Below are 23787 nucleotides of genomic sequence, written 5' to 3'. Positions count from 1 at the left end.
TGGTCAGAGACTGCAGACATGATACAGGAGATGATCAGAGACTGCAGACATAGTACAGGAGATGATCAGAGACTGCAGACATAGTACAGGAGATGATCAGAGACTGCAGACATAGTACAGGAGATGATCAGAGACTGCAGACATAATACAGGAGATGGTCAGAGACTGCAGACATAATACAGGAGATGATCAGAGACTGCAGACATAGTACAGGAGATGATCAGAGACTGCAGACATAATACAGGAGATGATCAGAGACTGCAGACATAATACAGGAGATGATCAGAGACTGCAGACATAATACAGGAGATGATCAGAGACTGCAGACATGATACAGGAGATGATCAGAGACTGCAGACATAGTACAGGAGATGATCAGAGACTGCAGACATGATACAGGAGATGATCAGAGACTGCAGACATAATACAGGAGATGATCAGAGACTGCAGACATAATACAGGAGATGGTCAGAGACTGCAGACATAATACAAGAGATGATCAGAGACTGCAGACATAGTACAGGAGATGATCAGAGACTGCAGACATAATACAGGAGATGATCAGAGACTGCAGACATGGTACAGGAGATGGTCAGAGACTGCAGACATAGTACAGGAGATGATCAGAGACTGCAGACATAATACAGGAGATGATCAGAGACTGCAGACATAGTACAGGAGATGATCAGAGACTGCAGACATAATACAGGAGATGATCAGAGACTGCAGACATAGTACAGGAGATGGTCAGAGACTGCAGACATGATACAGGAGATGATCAGAGACTGCAGACATAGTACAGGAGATGATCAGAGACTGCAGACATAGTACAGGAGATGGTCAGAGACTGCAGACATAGTACAGGAGATGATCAGAGACTGCAGACATAGTACAGGAGATGATCAGAGACTGCAGACATAGTACAGGAGATGATCAGAGACTGCAGACATAATACAGGAGATGATCAGAGACTGCAGACATGATACAGGAGATGATCAGAGACTGCAGACATAGTACAGGAGATGATCAGAGACTGCAGACATAGTACAGGAGATGATCAGAGACTGCAGACATAGTACAGGAGATGGTCAGAGACTGCAGACATAGTACAGGAGATGATCAGAGACTGCAGACATAGTACAGGAGATGATCAGAGACTGCAGACATAATACAGGAGATGATCAGAGACTGCAGACATAATACAGGAGATGATCAGAGACTGCAGACATAGTACAGGAGATGATCAGAGACTGCAGACATAGTACAGGAGATGATCAGAGACTGCAGACATGATACAGGAGATGATCAGAGACTGCAGACATGATACAGGAGATGATCAGAGACTGCAGACATAGTACAGGAGATGATCAGAGACTGAAGACATAGTACAGGAGATGATCAGAGACTGCAGACATAGTACAGGAGATGGTCAGAGACTGCAGACATAGTACAGGAGATGATCAGAGACTGCAGACATGATACAGGAGATGATCAGAGACTGCAGACATAATACAGGAGATGATCAGAGACTGCAGACATAATACAGGAGATGGTCAGAGACTGCAGACATAGTACAGGAGATGATCAGAGACTGCAGACATAGTACAGGAGATGATCAGAGACTGCAGACATAGTACAGGAGATGATCAGAGACTGCAGACATAGTACAGGAAATGATCAGAGACTGCAGACATAGTACAGGAGATGATCAGAGACTGCAGACATGATACAGGAGATGATCAGAGACTGCAGACATAGTACAGGAGATGATCAGAGACTGCAGACATAGTACAGGAGATGGTCAGAGACTGCAGACATAGTACAGGAGATGATCAGAGACTGAAGACATATTACAGGAGATGATCAGAGACTGCAGACATAATACAGGAGATGGTCAGAGACTGCAGACATAATACAGGAGATGGTCAGAGACTGCAGACATAATACAGGAGATGGTCAGAGACTGCAGACATAATACAGGAGATGATCAGAGACTGCAGACATAATACAGGAGATGATCAGAGACTGCAGACATAATACAGGAGATGATCAGAGACTGCAGACATGATACAGGAGATGATCAGAGACTGCAGACATAGTACAGGAGATGATCAGAGACTGCAGACATAATACAGGAGATGGTCAGAGACTGCAGACATAATACAGGAGATGATCAGAGACTGCAGACATAATACAGGAGATGATCAGAGACTGCAGACATAATACAGGAGATGATCAGAGACTGCAGACATAGTACAGGAGATGATCAGAGACTGCAGACATAATACAGGAGATGATCAGAGACTGCAGACATAGTACAGGAGATGGTCAGAGACTGCAGACATGATACAGGAGATGATCAGAGACTGCAGACATAGTACAGGAGATGATCAGAGACTGCAGACATGATACAGGAGATGATCAGAGACTGCAGACATAATACAGGAGATGATCAGAGACTGCAGACATAATACAGGAGATGATCAGAGACTGCAGACATAGTACAGGAGATGATCAGAGACTGCAGACATAATACAGGAGATGATCAGAGACTGCAGACATAGTACAGGAGATGGTCAGAGACTGCAGACATGATACAGGAGATGATCAGAGACTGCAGACATAGTACAGGAGATGATCAGAGACTGCAGACATAATACAGGAGATGATCAGAGACTGCAGACATAATACAGGAGATGATCAGAGACTGCAGACATGATACAGGAGATGATCAGAGACTGCAGACATAATACAGGAGATGATCAGAGACTGCAGACATAGTACAGGAGATGATCAGAGACTGCAGACATAATACAGGAGATGATCAGAGACTGCAGACATAATACAGGAGATGATCAGAGACTGCAGACATAGTACAGGAGATGGTCAGAGACTGCAGACATAGTACAGGAGATGATCAGAGACTGCAGACATGATACAGGAGATGATCAGAGACTGCAGACATAATACAGGAGATGGTCAGAGACTGCAGACATAGTACAGGAGATGATCAGAGACTGCAGACATAATACAGGAGATGATCAGAGACTGCAGACATAATACAGGAGATGATCAGAGACTGCAGACATAGTACAGGAGATGGTCAGAGACTGCAGACATGATACAGGAGATGATCAGAGACTGAAGACATAGTACAGGAGATGATCAGAGACTGAAGACATAATGCAGGAGATGATCAGAGACTGCAGACATAGTACAGGAGATGATCAGAGACTGCAGACATAATACAGGAGATGATCAGAGACTGCAGACATAATACAGGAGATGATCAGAGACTGCAGACATAATACAGGAGATGATCAGAGACTGCAGACATAATACAGGAGATGATCAGAGACTGCAGACATGATACAGGAGATGATCAGAGACTGCAGACATAATACAGGAGATGATCAGAGACTGCAGACATAGTACAGGAGATGATCAGAGACTGCAGACATAGTACAGGAGATGGTCAGAGACTGCAGACATAGTACAGGAGATGATCAGAGACTGCAGACATGATACAGGAGATGATCAGAGACTGCAGACATGATACAGGAGATGATCAGAGACTGCAGACATGATACAGGAGATGATCAGAGACTGCAGACATAGTACAGGAGATGATCAGAGACTGCAGACATAATACAGGAGATGATCAGAGACTGCAGACATAATACAGGAGATGATCAGAGACTGCAGACATAATACAGGAGATGATCAGAGACTGCAGACATAATACAGGAGATGATCAGAGACTGCAGACATAATACAGGAGATGATCAGAGACTGCAGACAGTACAGGACTGAAGAAGTCTGTGGAGGACATTGTTGGGCCCGATGTAAACAATGGCGCTCTGTAATCCGATATGATTTATTAGGAGGACACTATTGGCGCCGTCATTCTCCCAGGCTGGTGGCACAACACTGATCCCCCCTCCCCTCCCCCCACAGTACAGACACGGCCCGGCGAACACAACTTACCGGCCTTCTGCTTCCCCTTCTGTCCTGGGATGTGCTCGCTGGATTCCGCCACCTTCCTCATCAGCATGGAGAGCGTGGCGTTGTGGGCGCGGAACAAGTCAACGACCTCATGCAGCGCCACTTCCGTTATCAGATCACAGCTGACAACCAGGACGTCAGTCTGATGGAAACAAGAGGGGGAGACAGAGGTAACAAGAGCAGCAGATGCAGCAGGGAGGGTCCTAGGGTGGCCACTAATCAGGTGGGAGGGTCCTAGGGTGGCCACTAATCAGGTGGGAGGGTCCTAGGGTGGCCACTAATCAGGTGGGAGGGTCCTAGGGTGGCCACTAATCAGGTGGGAGGGTTCTAGGGTGGCCACTAATCAGGTGGGAGGGTCCTAGGGTGGCCATTGATCAGGTGGGAGGGTCCTAGGTTGGCCACTAATCAGGTGGGAGGGTCCTAGGGTGGCCATTGATCAGGTGGGAGGGTTCTAGGGTGGCCACTAATCAGGTGGGAGGGTCCTAGGTTGGCCATTCATCAGGTGGGAGGGTTCTAGGGTGGCCACTAATCAGGTGGGAGGGTCCTAGGTTGGCCATTCATCAGGTGGGAGGGTTCTAGGGTGGCCACTTATCAGGTGGGAGGGTCCTAGGTTGGCCACTAATCAGATGGGAGGGTCCTAGGTTGGCCATTGATCAGGTGGGAGGGTTCTAGGGTGTTCACTAATCAGGTGGGAGGGTTCTAGGGTGGCCACTAATCAGGTGGGAGGGTCCTAGGTTGGCCATTGATCAGGTGGGAGGGTCCTAGGGTGGCCACTAATCAGGTGGGAGGGTTTTAGGTTGGCCATTAATCAGATGGGAGGGTCCTAGATTGGCCATTCATGAGGTAGGAAGGTCCTAGGTTGGCCATTCATCAGGTGGAGGGTCCTAGGTTGGCCATTTATCAGGTGGGAGGGTCCTAGGTTGGCCATTTATCAGGCGAGAGGGTCCTAGGTTGGTCACTAATCAGGTGGGAGGGTCGTAGGTTGGCCATTCATCAGGTGGGAGGGTCCTAGGTTGGCCATTCATCAGGTGGGAGGGTCCTAGGTTGGCCATTCATCAGGTGGGAGGGTCCTAGGTTGGCCATTCATCAGGTGGGAGGGTCCTAGGTTGGCCATTCATCAGGTGGGAGGGTCCTAGGTTGGCCACTAATCAGGTGGGAGGGTCCTAGGTTGGCCATTCATCAGGTGGGAGGGTCCCAGGTTGGCCATTGATCAGGTGGGAGGGTCCTAGGTTGGCCATTCATCAGGTGGGAGGGTCCTAGGGTGGCCACTAATCAGGTGGGAGGGTCCTAGGGTGGCCACTAATCAGGTGGGAGGGTCCTAGGGTGGCCACTAATCAGGTGGGAGGGTCCTAGGGTGGCCATTCATCAGGTGGGAGGGTCCTAGGGTGGCCACTAATCAGGTGGGAGGGTCCTAGGTTAGCCACTAATCAGGTGGGAGGGTCCTAGGTTGGCCATTGATCAGGTGGGAGGGTCCTAGGGTGGCCACTAATCAGCTGGGAGGGTCCTAGGGTGGCCATTGATCAGGTGGGAGGGTCCTAGGTTGGCCATTGATCAGGTGGGAGGGTCCTAGGTTGGCCATTGATCAGGTGGGAGGGTCCTAGGTTGGCCATTGATCAGGTGGGAGGGTCCTAGGTTGGCCATTCATCAGGTGGGAGGGTCCTAGGTTGGCCATTCATCAGGTGGGAGGGTCCTAGGTTGGCCATTCATCAGGTGGGAGGGTCCTAGGTTGGCCATTCATCAGGTGGGAGGGTCCTAGGTTGGCCACTAATCAGGTGGGAGGGTCCTAGGTTGGCCATTCATCAGGTGGGAGGGTCCTAGGTTGGTCTCACCTTGATCTTGGAGTGGATGTAACGCAGGGAGTCGGCCGTCCCCATTTCCAGAGCCTTGTCCTCCGGCAGACACACCACCTCCACCTTCATCTTCATATCCGGGATGAACTTCTGAACCTCCCGGGTGGTCACAACGATCACCTCTACAGGACACACACAGGGGGCGGGGTTAATATCACCACCTCTACAGGACACACACAGGGGGCGGGGTTAATATCACCACCTCTACAGGACACACACAGGGGGCGGGGTCACTACATCACCTCTACAGGACACACACAGGGGGCGGGGTCACAACGATCACCTCTGCAGGACACACAGGGGGCGGGATCACTACATCACCTCTACAGGACACACACGGGGGGCGGGGTCACTACATCACCTCTACAGGACACACACAGGGGGCGGGGTCACTACATCACCTCTACAGGATACACACAGGGGGCGGGGTCACTACATCACCTCTGCAGGACACACACAGGGGGAGGGGCCAATACATCACCTCTACATGACACACACAGGGGGCGGGGTCACAACGATCACCTCTGCAGGACACACAGGGGGCGGGATCACTACATCACCTCTACAGGACACACACAGGGGGTGGGGTCAATACATCACCTCTACATGACACACAGGGGGCGGGGTCACTACATCACCTCTACAGGACACACAGGGGGCGGGGTTAATATCACCACCTCTACAGGACACACACAGGGGGCGGGGTCACTACATCACCTCTACAGGACACACACAGGGGGCGGGGTCACTACATCACCTCTACAGGACACACACAGGGGGAGGGGCCAATACATCACCTCTACAGGACACACACAGGGGGCGGGGTCACTACATCACCTCTACAGGACACACAGGGGGCGGGGTCACTACATCACCTCTACAGGACACACACAGGGGGCGGGGTCACTACATCACCTCTACAGGACACACACAGGGGGCGGGGTCACTACATCACCTCTACAGGACACACACAGGGGGCGGGGTCACTACATCACCTCTACAGGACACACACAGGGGGCGGGGTCACTACATCACCTCTACAGGACACACACAGGGGGCGGGGTCATTACATGGGCTCCCCCCCTATAGTATTACAGGCACTGGGTGTGTCCATGGGCTCCTCCCCTATAGTATTACAGGCACTGGGTGTGTCCATGGGCTCCCCCTATAGTATTACAGGCACTGGGTGTGTCCATGGGCTCCCCCTATAGTATTACAGGCGCCGGGTGTGTCCATGGGCTCCCCCCCTATAGTATTACAGGCGCTGGGTGCGTCCATGGGCTCCCCCCTATAGTATTACAGGTGCTGGGAGTGTCCATGGGCTCCCCCTATAGTATTACAGGCACTGGGTGTGTCCATGGGCTCCCCCCCTATAGTATTACAGGCGCTGGGTGTGTCCATGGGCTCCCCCCCTATAGTATTACAGGCGCTGGGTGTGTCCATGGGCTCCCCCCCTATAGTATTACAGGCGCTGGGTGTGTCCATGGGCTCCCCCTATAGTATTACAGGCACTGGGTGTGTCCATGGGCTCCCCCTATAGTATTACAGGCACTGGGTGCGTCCATGGGCTCCCCCTATAGTATTACAGGCACTGGGTGTGTCCATGGGCTCCCCCCCCTATAGTATTACAGGCGCTGGGTGCGTCCATGGGCTCCCCCCTATAGTATTACAGGCACTGGGTGTGTCCATGGGCTCCCCCCCTATAGTATTACAGGCGCTGGGTGTGTCCATGGGCTCCCCCCCCTATAGTATTACAGGCACTGGGTGTGTCCATGGGCTCCCCCTATAGTATTACAGGCGCTGGGTGTGTCCATGGGCTCCCCCCCTATAGTATTACAGGCACTGGGTGTGTCCATGGGCTCCCCCTATAGTATTACAGGCGCTGGGTGTGTCCATGGGCCCCCCCCTATAGTATTACAGGCGCTGGGTGTGTCCATGGGCTCCCCCCCCCTATAGTATTACAGGCACTGGGTGTGTCCATGGGCTCCCCCTATAGTATTACAGGCGCTGGGTGTGTCCATGGGCTCCCCCCTATAATATTACAGGCGCTGGGTGCGTCCATGGGCTCCCCCTATAGTATTACAGGCACTGGGTGTGTCCATGGGCTCCCCCTATAGTATTACAGGCGCCGGGTGTGTCCATGGGCTCCCCCCCTATAGTATTACAGGCGCTGGGTGCGTCCATGGGCTCCCCCCTATAGTATTACAGGTGCTGGGAGTGTCCATGGGCTCCCCCTATAGTATTACAGGCACTGGGTGTGTCCATGGGCTCCCCCCCTATAGTATTACAGGCACTGGGTGTGTCCATGGGCTCCCCCCCTATAGTATTACAGGCGCTGGGTGTGTCCATGGGCTCCCCCCTATAGTATTACAGGCGCTGGGTGTGTCCATGGGCTCCCCCTATAGTATTACAGGCACTGGGTGTGTCCATGGGCTCCCCCTATAGTATTACAGGCACTGGGTGCGTCCATGGGCTCCCCCTATAGTATTACAGGCGCTGGGTGCGTCCATGGGCTCCCCCCTATAGTATTACAGGTGCTGGGTGTGTCCATGGGCTCCCCCTATAGTATTACAGGCACTGGGTGTGTCCATGGGCTCCCCCCCTATAGTATTACAGGCGCTGGGTGCGTCCATGGGCTCCCCCCTATAGTATTACAGGTGCTGGGTGTGTCCATGGGCTCCCCCTATAGTATTACAGGCACTGGGTGTGTCCATGGGCTCCCCCCCTATAGTATTACAGGCGCTGGGTGTGTCCATGGGCTCCCCCCCCTATAGTATTACAGGCACTGGGTGTGTCCATGGGCTCCCCCCCTATAGTATTACAGGCGCTGGGTGCGTCCATGGGCTCCCCCCTATAGTATTACAGGCACTGGGTGTGTCCATGGGCTCCCCCCCTATAGTATTACAGGCGCTGGGTGTGTCCATGGGCTCCCCCCCCTATAGTATTACAGGCACTGGGTGTGTCCATGGGCTCCCCCTATAGTATTACAGGCGCTGGGTGTGTCCATGGGCTCCCCCCCTATAGTATTACAGGCACTGGGTGTGTCCATGGGCTCCCCCTATAGTATTACAGGCGCTGGGTGTGTCCATGGGCCCCCCCCTATAGTATTACAGGCGCTGGGTGTGTCCATGGGCTCCCCCCCTATAGTATTACAGGCACTGGGTGTGTCCATGGGCTCCCCCTATAGTATTACAGGCGCTGGGTGTGTCCATGGGCTCCCCCCCTATAGTATTACAGGCACTGGGTGTGTCCATGGGCTCCCCCTATAGTATTACAGGCGCTGGGTGTGTCCATGGGCCCCCCCCTATAGTATTACAGGTGCTGGGTGTGTCCATGGGCTCCCCCCCCTATAGTATTACAGGCGCTGGGTGTGTCCATGGGCTCCCCCCTATAGTATTACAGGCACTGGGTGTGTCCATGGGCTCCCCCTATAGTATTACAGGCGCTGGGTGCGTCCATGGGCTCCCCCCTATAGTATTACAGGCACTGGGTGTGTCCATGGGCTCCCCCCCTATAGTATTACAGGCACTGGGTGTGTCCATGGGCTCCCCCCCTATAGTATTACAGGTGCTGGGTGTGTCCATGGGCTCCCCCCTATAGTATTACAGGCACTGGGTGTGTCCATGGGCTCCCCCCTATAGTATTACAGGCGCTGGGTGTGTCCATGGGCTCCCCCCCTATAGTATTACAGGTGCCGGGTGTGTCCATGGGCTCCCCCTATAGTATTACAGGCGCTGGGTGTGTCCATGGGCTCCCCCCCTATAGCATTACAGGTGCTGGGTGTGTCCATGGGCTCCCCCTATAGTATTACAGGCGCTGGGTGTGTCCATGGGCCCCCCCCTATAGTATTACAGGTGCTGGGTGTGTCCATGGGCTCCCCCTATAGTATTACAGGCACTGGGTGTGTCCATGGGCTCCCCCCTATAGTATTACAGGCACTGGGTGTGTCCATGGGCTCCCCCCCTATAGTATTACAGGTGCTGGGTGTGTCCATGGGCTCCCCCTATAGTATTACAGGCACTGGGTGTGTCCATGGGCTCCCCCCCTATAGTATTACAGGCGCTGGGTGTGTCCATGGGCTCCCCCCCCTATAGTATTACAGGCACTGGGTGCGTCCATGGGCTCCCCCCCTATAGTATTACAGGCACTGGGTGTGTCCATGGGCTCCCCCCTATAGTATTACAGGCGCTGGGTGTGTCCATGGGCTCCCCCCCCCCTATAGTATTACAGGCACTGGGTGCGTCCATGGGCTCCCCCCCTATAGTATTACAGGCACTGGGTGTGTCCATGGGCTCCCCCTATAGTATTACAGGCGCTGGGTGTGTCCATGGGCTCCCCCCCTATAGTATTACAGGCGCTGGGTGTGTCCATGGGCTCCCCCCCTATAGTATTACAGGCACTGGGTGTGTCCATGGGCTCCCCCCTATAGTATTACAGGTGCTGGGTGTGTCCATGGGCCCCCCTATAGTATTACAGGCACTGGGTGTGTCCATGGGCTCCCCCCCTATAGTATTACAGGCGCTGGGTGTGTCCATGGGCTCCCCCCTATAGTATTACAGGTGCTGGGTGTGTCCATGGGCTCCCCCCCTATAGTATTACAGGCACTGGGTGTGTCCATGGGCTCCCCCCTATAGTATTACAGGCACTGGGTGTGTCCATGGGCTCCCCCCCTATAGTATTACAGGCACTGGGTGTGTCCATGGGCTCCCCCTATAGTATTACAGGCACTGGGTGTGTCCATGGGCTCCCCCTATAGTATTACAGGCACTGGGTGTGTCCATGGGCTCCCCCCCTATAGTATTACAGGTGCTGGGTGTGTCCATGGGCTCCTCCCTATAGTATTACAGGCACTGGGTGTGTCCATGGGCTCCCCCTATAGTATTACAGGTGCTGGGTGTGTCCATGGGCTCCTCCTATAGTATTACAGGCACTGGGTGTGTCCATGGGCTCCCCCCTATAGTATTACAGGCGCTGGGTGTGTCCATGGGCTCCTCCCCCTATAGTATTACAGGTGCTGGGTGTGTCCATGGGCTCCTCCTATAGTATTACAGGCGCTGGGTGTGTCCATGGGCTCCCCCTATAGTATTACAGGCGCTGGGTGTGTCCATGGGCTCCCCCCCTATAGTATTACAGGCACTGGGTGCGTCCATGGGCTCCCCCTATAGTATTACAGGCGCTGGGTGTGTCCATGGGCTCCTCCCCCTATAGTATTACAGGTGCTGGGAGTGTCCATGGGCTCCCCCTATAGTATTACAGGCGCTGGGTGTGTCCATGGGCTCCCCCCCTATAGTATTACAGGCGCTGGGTGTGTCCATGGGCTCCCCCTATAGTATTACAGGCGCTGGGTGTGTCCATGGGCTCCCCCCCTATAGTATTACAGGCGCTGGGTGCGTCCATGGGATCCCCCCTATAGTATTACAGGTGCTGGGAGTGTCCATGGGCTCCCCCTATAGTATTACAGGCGCTGGGTGTGTCCATGGGCCCCCCCTATAGTATTACAGGCACTGGGTGCGTCCATGGGCCCCCCTATAGTATTACAGGCACTGGGTGTGTCCATGGGCTCCCCCCCTATAGTATTACAGGCGCTGGGTGTGTCCATGGGCTCCCCCCTATAGTATTACAGGCGCTGGGTGTGTCCATGGGCTCCCCCCCTATAGTATTACAGGCGCCGGGTGTGTCCATGGGCTCCCCCCCTATAGTATTACAGGCACTGGGTGTGTCCATGGGCTCCCCCCTATAGTATTACAGGCGCTGGGTGTGTCCATGGGCTCCCCCCCTATAGTATTACAGGCACTGGGTGTGTCCATGGGCTCCTCCCCCTATAGTATTACAGGCACTGGGTGTGTCCATAGGCTCCCTCTATAGTATTACAGGCACTGGGTGTGTCCATGGGCTCCCCCCCTATAGTATTACAGGCACTGGGAGTGTCCATGGGCTCCCCCTATAGTATTACAGGCACTGGGTGTGTCCATGGGCTCCCCCCCTATAGTATTACAGGCACTGGGTGTGTCCATGGGCTCCTCCCCCTATAGTATTACAGGCACTGGGTGTGTCCATAGGCTCCCTCTATAGTATTACAGGCACTGGGTGTGTCCATGGGCTCCCCCCCTATAGTATTACAGGCACTGGGAGTGTCCATGGGCTCCCCCTATAGTATTACAGGCACTGGGTGTGTCCATGGGCTCCCCCCCTATAGTATTACAGGCGCTGGGTGTGTCCATGGGCTCCCCCCCCTATAGTATTACAGGCACTGGGTGTGTCCATGGGCTCCTCCCCCTATAGTATTACAGGCACTGGGTGTGTCCATGGGCTCCCCCCCTATAGTATTACAGGCGCTGGGTGTGTCCATGGGCTCCCCCTATAGTATTACAGGCGCCGGGTGTGTCCATGGGCTCCCCCCCTATAGTATTACAGGCACTGGGTGTGTCCATGGGCTCCCCCCTATAGTATTACAGGCACTGGGTGTGTCCATGGGCTCCCCCCCTATAGTATTACAGGTGCTGGGTGTGTCCATGGGCTCCCCCCCTATAGTATTACAGGCGCTGGGTGTGTCCATGGGCTCCCCCCCTATAGTATTACAGGCACTGGGTGTGTCCATGGGCTCCCCCCTATAGTATTACAGGTGCTGGGTGTGTCCATGGGCTCCCCCCCCTATAGTATTACAGGCGCTGGGTGTGTCCATGGGCTCCCCCCTATAGTATTACAGGCGCTGGGTGTGTCCATGGGCTCCCCCCCTATAGTATTACAGGCACTGGGTGTGTCCATGGGCTCCCCCTATAGTATTACAGGCACTGGGTGTGTCCATGGGCTCCCCCCTATAGTATTACAGGCACTGGGTGTGTCCATGGGCTCCCCCCCTATAGTATTACAGGCACTGGGTGTGTCCATGGGCTCCCCCCTATAGGATTACAGGCGCTGGGTGCGTCCATGGGCTCCCCCCCTATAGTATTACAGGCACTGGGTGTGTCCATGGGCTCCCCCCTATAGTATTACAGGCGCTGGGTGTGTCCATGGGCTCCTCCCCTATAGTATTACAGGCGCTGGGTGCGTCCATGGGCTCCCCCTATAGTATTACAGGCACTGGGTGTGTCCATGGGCTCCCCCCCTATAGTATTACAGGCGCTGGGTGTGTCCATGGGCTCCCCCCCTATAGTATTACAGGCACTGGGTGCGTCCATGGGCTCCCCCCTATAGTATTACAGGCACTGGGTGTGTCCATGGGCTCCCCCCTATAGTATTACAGGTGCTGGGTGTGTCCATGGGCTCCCCCTATAGTATTACAGGCACTGGGTGTGTCCATGGGCTCCCCCCCTATAGTATTACAGGCACTGGGTGTGTCCATGGGCTCCCCCTATAGTATTACAGGTGCTGGGTGTGTCCATGGGCTCCCCCCCTATAGTATTACAGGCACTGGGTGTGTCCATGGGCTCCCCCTATAGTATTACAGGCGCTGGGTGCGTCCATGGGCTCCCCCCCTATAGTATTACAGGCACTGGGTGTGTCCATGGGCTCCCCCCCTATAGTATTACAGGCGCTGGGTGTGTCCATGGGCTCCCCCCTATAGTATTACAGGCACTGGGTGCGTCCATGGGCTCCCCCCCCTATAGTATTACAGGCGCTGGGTGCGTCCATGGGCTCCCCCTATAGTATTACAGGCACTGGGTGCGTCCATGGGCTCCCCCCTATAGTATTACAGGCACTGGGTGCGTCCATGGGCTCCCCCCCCTATAGTATTACAGGCGCTGGGTGCGTCCATGGGCTCCCCCCTATAGTATTACAGGCGCTGGGTGTGTCCATGGGCTCCCCCTATAGTATTACAGGCACTGGGTGCGTCCATGGGCTCCCCCCTATAGTATTACAGGCGCTGGGTGTGTCCATGGGCTCCCCCCCTATAGTATTACAGGCGCCGGGTGCGTCCATGGGCTTCCCCCCTATAGTATTACAGGCACTGGGTGTGTCCATGGGCTCCCCCCCTATAGTATTACAGGTGCTGGGTGTGTCCATGGGCTCCCCCCTATAGTATTACAGGCACTGGGTGTGTCCATGGGCTCCCCCCCTATAGTATTACAGGTGCTGGGTGTGTCCATGGGCTCCTCCCCCTATAGTATTACAGGCACTGGGTGTGTCCATGGGCTCCCCCCCTATAGTATTACAGGCACTGGGTGTGTCCATGGGCTCCCCCCCTATAGTATTACAGGCACTGGGTGTGTCCATGGGCTCCCCCCTATAGTATTACAGGCACTGGGTGTGTCCATGGGCTCCCCCCCTATAGTATTACAGGCACTGGGTGTGTCCATGGGCTCCCCCCCTATAGTATTACAGGCACTGGGTGTGTCCATGGGCTCCCCCCTATAGTATTACAGGCACTGGGTGTGTCCATGGGCTCCCCCCCTATAGTATTACAGGCACTGGGTGTGTCCATGGGCTCCCCCCTATAGTATTACAGGCACTGGGTGTGTCCATGGGCTCCCCCCTATAGTATTACAGGCACTGGGTGTGTCCATGGGCTCCCCCCTATAGTATTACAGGCACTGGGTGTGTCCATGGGCTCCCCCCCTATAGTATTACAGGCACTGGGTGTGTCCATGGGCTCCTCCCCTATAGTATTACAGGCACTGGGTGTGTCCATGGGCTCCTCCCCTATAGTATTACAGGTGATGGGTGTGTCCATGGGCTCCCCCCTATAGTATTACAGGCACTGGGTGTGTCCATGGGCTCCCCCTATAGTATTACAGGCACTGGGTGTGTCCATGGGCTCCCCCCTATAGTATTACAGGCACTGGGTGCGTCCATGGGCTCCTCCCCTATAGTATTACAGGCACTGGGTGTGTCCATGGGCTCCCCCCTATAGTATTACAGGCACTGGGTGTGTCCATGGGCTCCCCCCTATAGTATTACAGGCACTGGGTGTGTCCATGGGCTCCCCCCTATAGTATTACAGGCACTGGGTGTGTCCATGGGCTCCCCCCTATAGTATTACAGGCACTGGGTGCGTCCATGGGCTCCCCCCTATAGTATTACAGGCACTGGGTGTGTCCATGGGCCCCCCCTATAGTATTACAGGCACCGGGTGTGTCCATGGGCTCCCCCCCTATAGTATTACAGGCGCTGGGTGCGTCCATGGGCTCCCCCTATAGTATTACAGGCACTGGGTGTGTCCATGGGCTCCCCCCTATAGTATTACAGGCACTGGGTGTGTCCATGGGCTCCCCCTATAGTATTACAGGTGCTGGGTGTGTCCATGGGCTCCCCCCTATAGTATTACAGGCGCTGGGTGTGTCCATGGGCTCCCCCCCCTATAGTATTACAGGCACTGGGTGTGTCCATGGGCTCCCCCCCCTATAGTATTACAGGCACTGGGTGTGTCCATGGGCTCCCCCCCTATAGTATTACAGGCACTGGGTGTGTCCATGGGCTCCTCCCTATAGTATTACAGGCGATGGGTGTGTCCATGGGCTCCCCCTATAGTATTACAGGCACTGGGTGTGTCCATGGGCTCCCCCCTATAGTATTACAGGCGCTGGGTGTGTCCATGGGCTCCTCCCTATAGTATTACAGGCGATGGGTGTGTCCATGGGCTCCCCCCTATAGTATTACAGGCACTGGGTGTGTCCATGGGCTCCCCCCTATAGTATTACAGGCGCTGGGTGTGTCCATGGGCTCCCAGGACACTGTGGCTCAGTGATTGGTCCTCTTCATACATCACTCACCCTCGAATCCGGCGCGCTCCAGCATGCTCAGCGGGTACCACAGGAGAGGTTTGTTCCCCACCGGGAGGAGGGCCTTCGGGATACTACTGGTGAGGTCACTCATCCGCGAGCCGCCGCCCACCGCCATCACCACCGCCTGCAGTTCCAGCGCCATCCTGCGGGGGGAGAAAAGAGCGAGGCACAATGAGACACAAGAGGAAGAGCTGGAGCAGCACGGTAAAAGTAGGCGGAGTTACTTCATCCCTAATCACGTGTTCTCTGGGGATGCCAACTCAGATCCCCTCCCCCATCCTATATACAGACCCCTCCCCCATATATGACCCCCCCATCCTATATACAGACCCCTCCCCCATAGATGCCCCCCCATCCTATATACAGACCCCTCCCCCATATATGACCCCCCCTCATACTATATACAGACCCCTCCCCCATATATGACCCCCCATCCTATATACAGACCCCTCCCCCATATATGGCCCCCCATCCTATATACAGACCCCTCCCCCATATATGGCCCCCCATCCTATATACAGACCCCTCCCCCATATATGACCCCCCCATCCTATATACAGACCCCTCCCCCATAGATGCCCCCCCATCCTATATACAGATCCCCTCCCCCATTTATGACCCCCACCATCCTATATACAGACCCCTCCCCCATATATGACCCCCCCTCATACTATATACAGACCCCTCCCCATATATGACCCCCCATCCTATATACAGACCCCTCCCCATATATGGCCCCCCCATCCTATATACAGACCCCTCCCCCATATATGACCCCCCATCCTATATACAGACCCCTCCCCCATATATGGCCCCCCATCCTATATACAGACCCCCTCCCCCATATATGGCCCCCCATCCTATATACAGACCCCTCCCCCATATATGGCCCCCCATCCTATATACAGACCCCTCCCCCATATATTACCCCCCATCCTATATACAGACCCCTCCCTCATATATGACCCCCCCATCCTATATACAGACCCCCTCCCCCATATATGACCCCCCATCCTATATACAGACCCCTCCCCCATATATTACCCCCCATCCTATATACAGACCCCCTCCCCCATATATGACCCCCCATCCTATATACAGACCCCTCCCTCATATATGACCCCCCCATCCTATATACAGACCCCTCCCCCATATATGGCCCCCCATCCTATATACAGACCCCTCCCTCATATATGACCCCCCATCCTATATACAGACCCCTCCCCCATATATGACCCCCCCATCCTATATACAGACCCCTCCCCCATATATGGCCCCCATCCTATATACAGACCCCTCCCCCATATATGACCCCCCATCCTATATACAGACCCCTCCCCCATATATGACCCCCCATCCTATATACAGACCCCTCCCCCATATATGACCCCCGTCCTATATACAGACCCCTCCCCCATATATGACCCCCCATCCTATATACAGACCCCTCCCCCATATATGACCCCTCCATCCTATATACAGATCCCTCCCCCATCCTATATACAGACCCCTCCCCCATATACGACCCCCCCATCCTATATACAGACCCCTCCCCCATATATGACCCCCCATCCTATATACAGACCCCTCCCCCATATATGGCCCCCATCCTATATACAGACCCCTCCCCCATATACGACCCCCCCCATCCTATATACAGACCCCTCCCCCATATATGACCCCCCCATCCTATATACAGACCCCCTCCCCCATATATGACCCCCCCCATCCTATATACAGACCCCCTCCCCCATATATGACCCCCCCATCATATATACAGACCCCTCCCCATATATGACCCCGCATCCTATATACAGATCCCTCCCCCATCTTATATACAGACCCCTCCCCATATATGACCCCCCATCCTATATACAGACCCCTCCCCCATATATGACCCCCCATCCTATATACAGACCCCTCCCCCATATATGACCCCCCATCCTATATACCGACCCCTCCCCCATATATGACCCCCCATCCTATATACAGACCCCTCCCCCATATATGACCCCCCCATCATATATACAGACCCCTCCCCCATATATGACCCCTCCATCCTATATACAGATCCCTCCCCCATCCTATATACAGACCCCTCCCCCATATACGACCCCCCCATCCTATATACAGACCCCTCCCCCATATATGACCCCCCATCCTATATACAGACCCCTCCCCCATATATGGCCCCCATCCTATATACAGACCCCTCCCCCATATACGACCCCCCCCATCCTATATACAGACCCCTCCCCCATATATGACCCCCCCATCCTATATACAGACCCCCTCCCCCATATATGACCCCCCCCATCCTATATACAGACCCCCTCCCCCATATATGACCCCCCCATCATATATACAGACCCCTCCCCATATATGACCCCGCATCCTATATACAGATCCCTCCCCCATCTTATATACAGACCCCTCCCCCATATACGACCCCCCCATCCTATATACAGACCCCTCCCCCATATATGACCCCCCATCCTATATACAGACCCCCTCCCCCATATATGACCCCCCATCCTATATACAGACCCCTCCCCCATATATGACCCCCCATCCTATATACAGACCCCTCCCCCATATATGACCCCCCATCCTATATACAGACCCCTCCCCCATATATGACCCCCCCATCCTATATACAGACCCCTCCCCCATATATGACCCCCCATCCTATATACAGACCCCTCCCCCATATATGACCCCCCCCCATCCTATATACAGACCCCTCCCCCATATATGACCCCCCCATCATATATACAGACCCCTCCCCCATATATGACCCCCCCCATCCTATATACAGACCCCTCCCCCATATATGACCCCCCATCCTATATACAGACCCCTCCCCCATATATGACCCCCCCTTCCTATATACAGACCCCTCCCCCATATATGACCCCCGTCCTATATACAGACCCCTCCCCCATATATGACCCCCCATCCTATATACAGACCCCTCCCCCATATATGATCCCCCCATCCTATATACAGACCCCTCCCCCATATATGACCCCCCCTTCCTATATACAGACCCCTCCCCCATATATGACCCCCGTCCTATATACAGACCCCTCCCCCATATATGACCCCCCATCCTATATACAGACCCCTCCCCCATATATGACCCCCCATCCTATATACAGACCCCTCCCCCATATATGGCCCCCATCCTATATACAGACCCCCTCCCCCATATATGACCCCCCCATCCAATATACAGACCCCTCCCCCATATATGACCCCCATCCTATATACAGACCCCTCCCCCATATATGACCCCCGTCCTATATACAGACCCCTCCCCCATATATGACCCCCCATCCTATATACAGACCCCTCCCCCATATATGACCCCCCATCCTATATACAGACCCCTCCCTCATATATGACCCCATCCTATATACAGACCCCTCCCCCATATATGACCCCCCATCCTATATACAGACCCCTCCCCCATATATGACCCCCCATCCTATATACAGATCCCTCCCCCATCCTATATACAGACCCCTCCCCCATATATGACCCCCCATCCTATATACAGACCCCTCCCCCATATACGACCCCCCCATCCTATATAGACCCCTCCCCCATATATGACCCCCCATCCTATATACAGACCCCCTCCCCCATATATGGCCCCCCATCCTATATACAGACCCCTCCCCCATATATGACCCCCCATCCTATATACAGACCCCTCCCCCATATACGACCCCCCTTCCTATATACAGACCCCCCTTATCCTATATACAGACCCCTCCCCCATATATGACCCCCCCATCCTATATACAGATCCCTCCCCCATCCTATATACAGACCCCTCCCCCATATACGACCCCCCCATCCTATATACAGACCCCTCCCCCATATACGACCCCCCCATCCTATATAGACCCCTCCCCCATATATGGCCCCCCATCCTATATACAGACCCCTCCCCCATATATGGCCCCCCATCCTATATACAGACCCCTCCCCCATATATGACCCCCCATCCTATATACAGACCCCTCCCCCATCCTATATACAGATCCCTCCCCCATCCTATATACAGACCCCTCCCCCATATATGACCCCCCCATCCTATATACAGACCCCTCCCCCATATATGACCCCCCCATCCTATATACAGACCCCTCCCCCATATATGACCCCCCATCCTATATACAGATCCCTCCCCCATCCTATATACAGACCCCCTCCCCCATATATGACCCCCATCCTATATACAGACCCCTCCCCCATATATGACCCCCCCATCCTATATATAGACCCCTCCCCCATATATGACCCCCCATCCTATATACAGACCCCTCCCCCATATATGACCCCCCATCCTATATATAGACCCCTCCCCTATATATGACCCCCCCATCCTATATACAGACCCCTCCCCCATATATGACCCCCCATCCTATATACAGACCCCTCCCCCATATATGACCCCCCATCCTATATACAGACCCCTCCCCCATATATGACCCCCCATCCTATATACAGACCCCTCCCCCATATATGACCCCCATCCTATATACAGATCCCTCCCCCATCCTATATACAGACCCCTCCCCCATATACGACCCCCCCATCCTATATACAGACCCCTCCCCCATATATGACCCCCCCATCCTATATATAGACCCCCATCCTATATACAGACCCCTCCCCCATCCTATATATAGATCCCTCCCCCATCCTATATACAGACCCCTCCCCCATATATGACCCCCCCATCCTATATACAGACCCCTCCCCCATGTACGACCCCCCCATCCTATATACAGACCCCTCCCCCATCCTATATACAGTTCCCTCCCCCATATATGACCCCCCATCCTATATACAGACCCCTCCCCCATATATGACCCCCCATCCTATATACAGACCCCTCCCCCATCCTATATACAGACCCCTCCCCCATCCTATATACAGATCCCTCCCCCATATATGACCCCCCCATCCTATATACAGACCCCTCCCCCATATATGACCCCCCATCCTATATACAGACCCCTCCCCCATATATGACCCCCCATCCTATATACAGACCCCTCCCCCATATATTACCCCCCATCCTATATACAGACCCCTCCCCCATCCTATATACAAACCCCTCCCCCCATATATATGTATTCCCCTCCCCCACATGGGTTGCAGTGAGGGGGGAGATATTGGGGTGATCTTCTCTCCTGGGAGGAATGTTGGGGAGTCCCATAGAGGAGGGGAGGAGAAGACCCCCCATGTATGAGGAGGGGGGGAGGAGAGGAACCCCCAGGTATGAGATGGGGGGGAGGAGAGGACCCCCCAGGTATGAGGAGGGGGGGGAGGAGAGGACCCCCCAGGTATGAGGTGGGGGAGGGGAGAAGACCCCCCAGGTATGAGATGGGGGGGAGGAGAGGACCCCCCAGGTATGAGGAGGGGGGGGAGGAGAGGACCCCCCAGGTATGAGGAGGGGGGGAGGAGAGGAACCCCCAGGTATGAGGAGGGGGGGAGGAGAGGAACCCCCAGGTATGAGATGGGGGGGAGGAGAAGACCCCCCAGGTATGAGGAGGGGGGGAGGAGAGGAACCCCCAGGTATGAGGAGGGGGGGAGGAGAGGAACCCCCAGGTATGAGATGGGGGGGAGGAGAAGACCCCCCAGGTATGAGGAGGGGGGGGAGGAGAGGAACCCCCAGGTATGAGGAGGGGGGAAGAAGGGGAACCCCCAGGTATGAGGAGGGGGGGAGGAGAGGACCCCCCAGGTATGAGATGGGGGGGAGGAGAGGACCCCCCAGGTATGAGATGGGGGGGAGGAGAGGACCCCCCAGGTATGAGGAGGGGGGGGAGGAGAGGACCCCCCAGGTATGAGGTGGGGGAGGGGAGAAGACCCCCCAGGTATGAGATGGGGGGGAGGAGAGGACCCCCCAGGTATGAGGAGGGGGGGAGGAGAGGAACCCCCAGGTATGAGATGGGGGGGAGGAGAGGAACCCCCAGGTATGAGATGGGGGGGGGGAGGAGAGGAACCCCCAGGTATGAGGAGGGGGGGAGGAGAGGAACCCCCAGGTATGAGGAGGGGGGGGAGGAGAGGACCCCCCAGGTATGAGGAGGGGGGAGGAGAGGAACCCCCAGGTATGAGGAGGGGGGAGGAGAGGAACCCCCAGGTATGAGGAGGGGGGGAGGAGAGGAACCCCCAGGTATGAGATGGGGGGGGGGAGGAGAGGAACCCCCAGGTATGAGGAGGGGGGGAGGAGAGGAACCCCCAGGTATGAGGAGGGGGGGGAGGAGAGGAACCCCCAGGTATGAGATGGGGGGGGAGGAGAGGAACCCCCAGGTATGAGGAGGGGGGGAGGAGAGGAACCCCCAGGTATGAGATGGGGGGGGGGAGGAGAGGAACCCCCAGGTATGAGGAGGGGGGGAGGAGAGGAACCCCCAGGTATGAGGAGGGGGGGAGGAGAGGAACCCCCAGGTATGAGATGGGGGGGGAGGAGAAGACCCCCCAGGTATGAGGAGGGGGGAGGAGAGGACCCCCCAGGTATGAGGAGGGGGGAGGAGAGGAACCCCCAGGTATGAGATGGGGGGGAGGAGAGGACCCCCCAGGTATGAGGAGGGGGGGAGGAGAGGAACCCCCAGGTATGAGATGGGGGGGAGGAGAGGACCCCCCAGGTATGAGATGGGGGGGAGGAGAGGAACCCCCAGGTATGAGATGGGGGGGAGGAGAGGACCCCCCAGGTATGAGATGGGGGGGAGGAGAGGAACCCCCAGGTATGAGATGGGGGGGGGGAGAGGACCCCCCAGGTATGAGATGGGGGGGAGGAGAGGACCCCCCAGGTATGAGATGGGGGGGAGGAGAGGACCCCCCAGGTATGAGGAGGGGGGGAGGAGAGGAACCCCCAGGTATGAGATGGGGGGGAGGAGAGGACCCCCCAGGTATGAGGAGGGGGGGGGAGGAGAGGACCCCCCAGGTATGAGGAGGGGGGGGGAGGAGAGGACCCCCCATGTATGAGGAGGGGGGGGGAGGAGAGGACCCCCCAGGTATGAGGAGGGGGGGAGGAGAGGACCCCCCAGGTATGAGGAGGGGGGGGGGGGTTTCTCTGTAGATGGTGCCCCCCCCCCCCATCCCCCTTCCTATCACTGACAGGCGGAGTGCGATGGCCGCGCACTGACACGCTGGTGGGCGGGGTCTCTGGGGCCGGCCGCGGGGAATGCTGGGAGATGTAGTTCTCGGAGCGCCAATGGTGACAGACCGAATACCGACCCCCCCGGGACGGCGGCGTGAGGGGGAGGAGCCTCGCTGTACCTGTCCGTGTGTGTGAGAGATCACCGATCCGTCACCGATCCGATCTCCCGCCACTTCCGGTACGGATCCCCGAGCAGGACACTCCCCCAACACGTGACCTCGCCGCACCACGTGACCCCGGGAGGGGAGGAGCCACCTGTGTGTGTGTGTGTGTGATCATCAATATTATTATTTATTGTGTGATTTCCGGGATTAGTGATCTTTATATTATAATATCAGCATTATTATTTCCAGCATTTTCAGTAGCAGCAGAATCTTTATTATTTATTATTATTATTATTATTATCACCAATATTATTATTATTATTATTGTTATTATTATTATTGTCACTATTATTATTTATTGTTTGATTTCCGGGATTAGTGATCTTTATATTAAAATATTAACATTATTATTATCATTATTTCCAGCATTTTCAGTAGCAGAAGTATCTTAATTATTTATTATTAATATTATTATTATTATTATTATTATTATTATCACCAATATTATTAGTGGCATTTAAAAAAAAAGATTTCTATAATTAATATTATATCAGAATATAATTATATGGAAAAGATTGGAGCTCAGGAGACGTCCGACGTCTGCAATCCCACGCCGGAGTTCAGAGGAGCGACTGGAAGAAGAAAAGTCCTGGACGGCCGCACACCGCTAAAGGGATCTTTATTGAAAGTATAAAATTCACTAACGCGTTTCACACCGTACACTGGTGCTTAATCATAGCTACGACTAAGTACCAGTGTACAGATGACTAAGCACCAGTGTACGGTGTGAAGCGCGTTAGTGGATTTTATACTTTCAATAAAGATCCCTTCAGCGGTGTGCGGCCGTCCAGGACTTTTTTCTTCTTCCAAGAATATAATTATAATTATTATTATTTATATGATTTATATTATTATTGGTATTATTGTTT

General features: G+C 54.5%; 1 protein-coding gene across 1 annotated transcript in view; it reads right to left on the bottom strand.

Annotated features, from left to right (window-relative positions):
- EIF2B3 (eukaryotic translation initiation factor 2B subunit gamma) overlaps positions 1-22980 on the bottom strand; it is a 45386-nt gene extending 22406 nt beyond the window's left edge. The window contains exons 1-4 of the mRNA XM_040334365.1: positions 22874-22980; positions 15566-15720; positions 5835-5977; positions 3988-4147 (exon numbers count right to left, since the gene is read on the bottom strand). Coding sequence (XP_040190299.1) covers positions 3988-4147; positions 5835-5977; positions 15566-15719 — 457 coding nt within the window. The 5' untranslated portion in view covers position 15720; positions 22874-22980. The remainder of the gene's footprint in view (positions 1-3987; positions 4148-5834; positions 5978-15565; positions 15721-22873) is intronic.
- Positions 22981-23787: the final 807 nt, after the last annotated feature.

The sequence above is a fragment of the Rana temporaria genome, assembly GCF_905171775.1.
Source record: "Rana temporaria chromosome 7 unlocalized genomic scaffold, aRanTem1.1 chr7b, whole genome shotgun sequence".
Classification (NCBI taxonomy): Eukaryota; Metazoa; Chordata; class Amphibia; order Anura; family Ranidae; genus Rana; species Rana temporaria.
The sequence above is the reverse complement of the archived record's forward strand: the minus strand, read 5'-3'. Positions and strand labels throughout refer to the sequence as shown.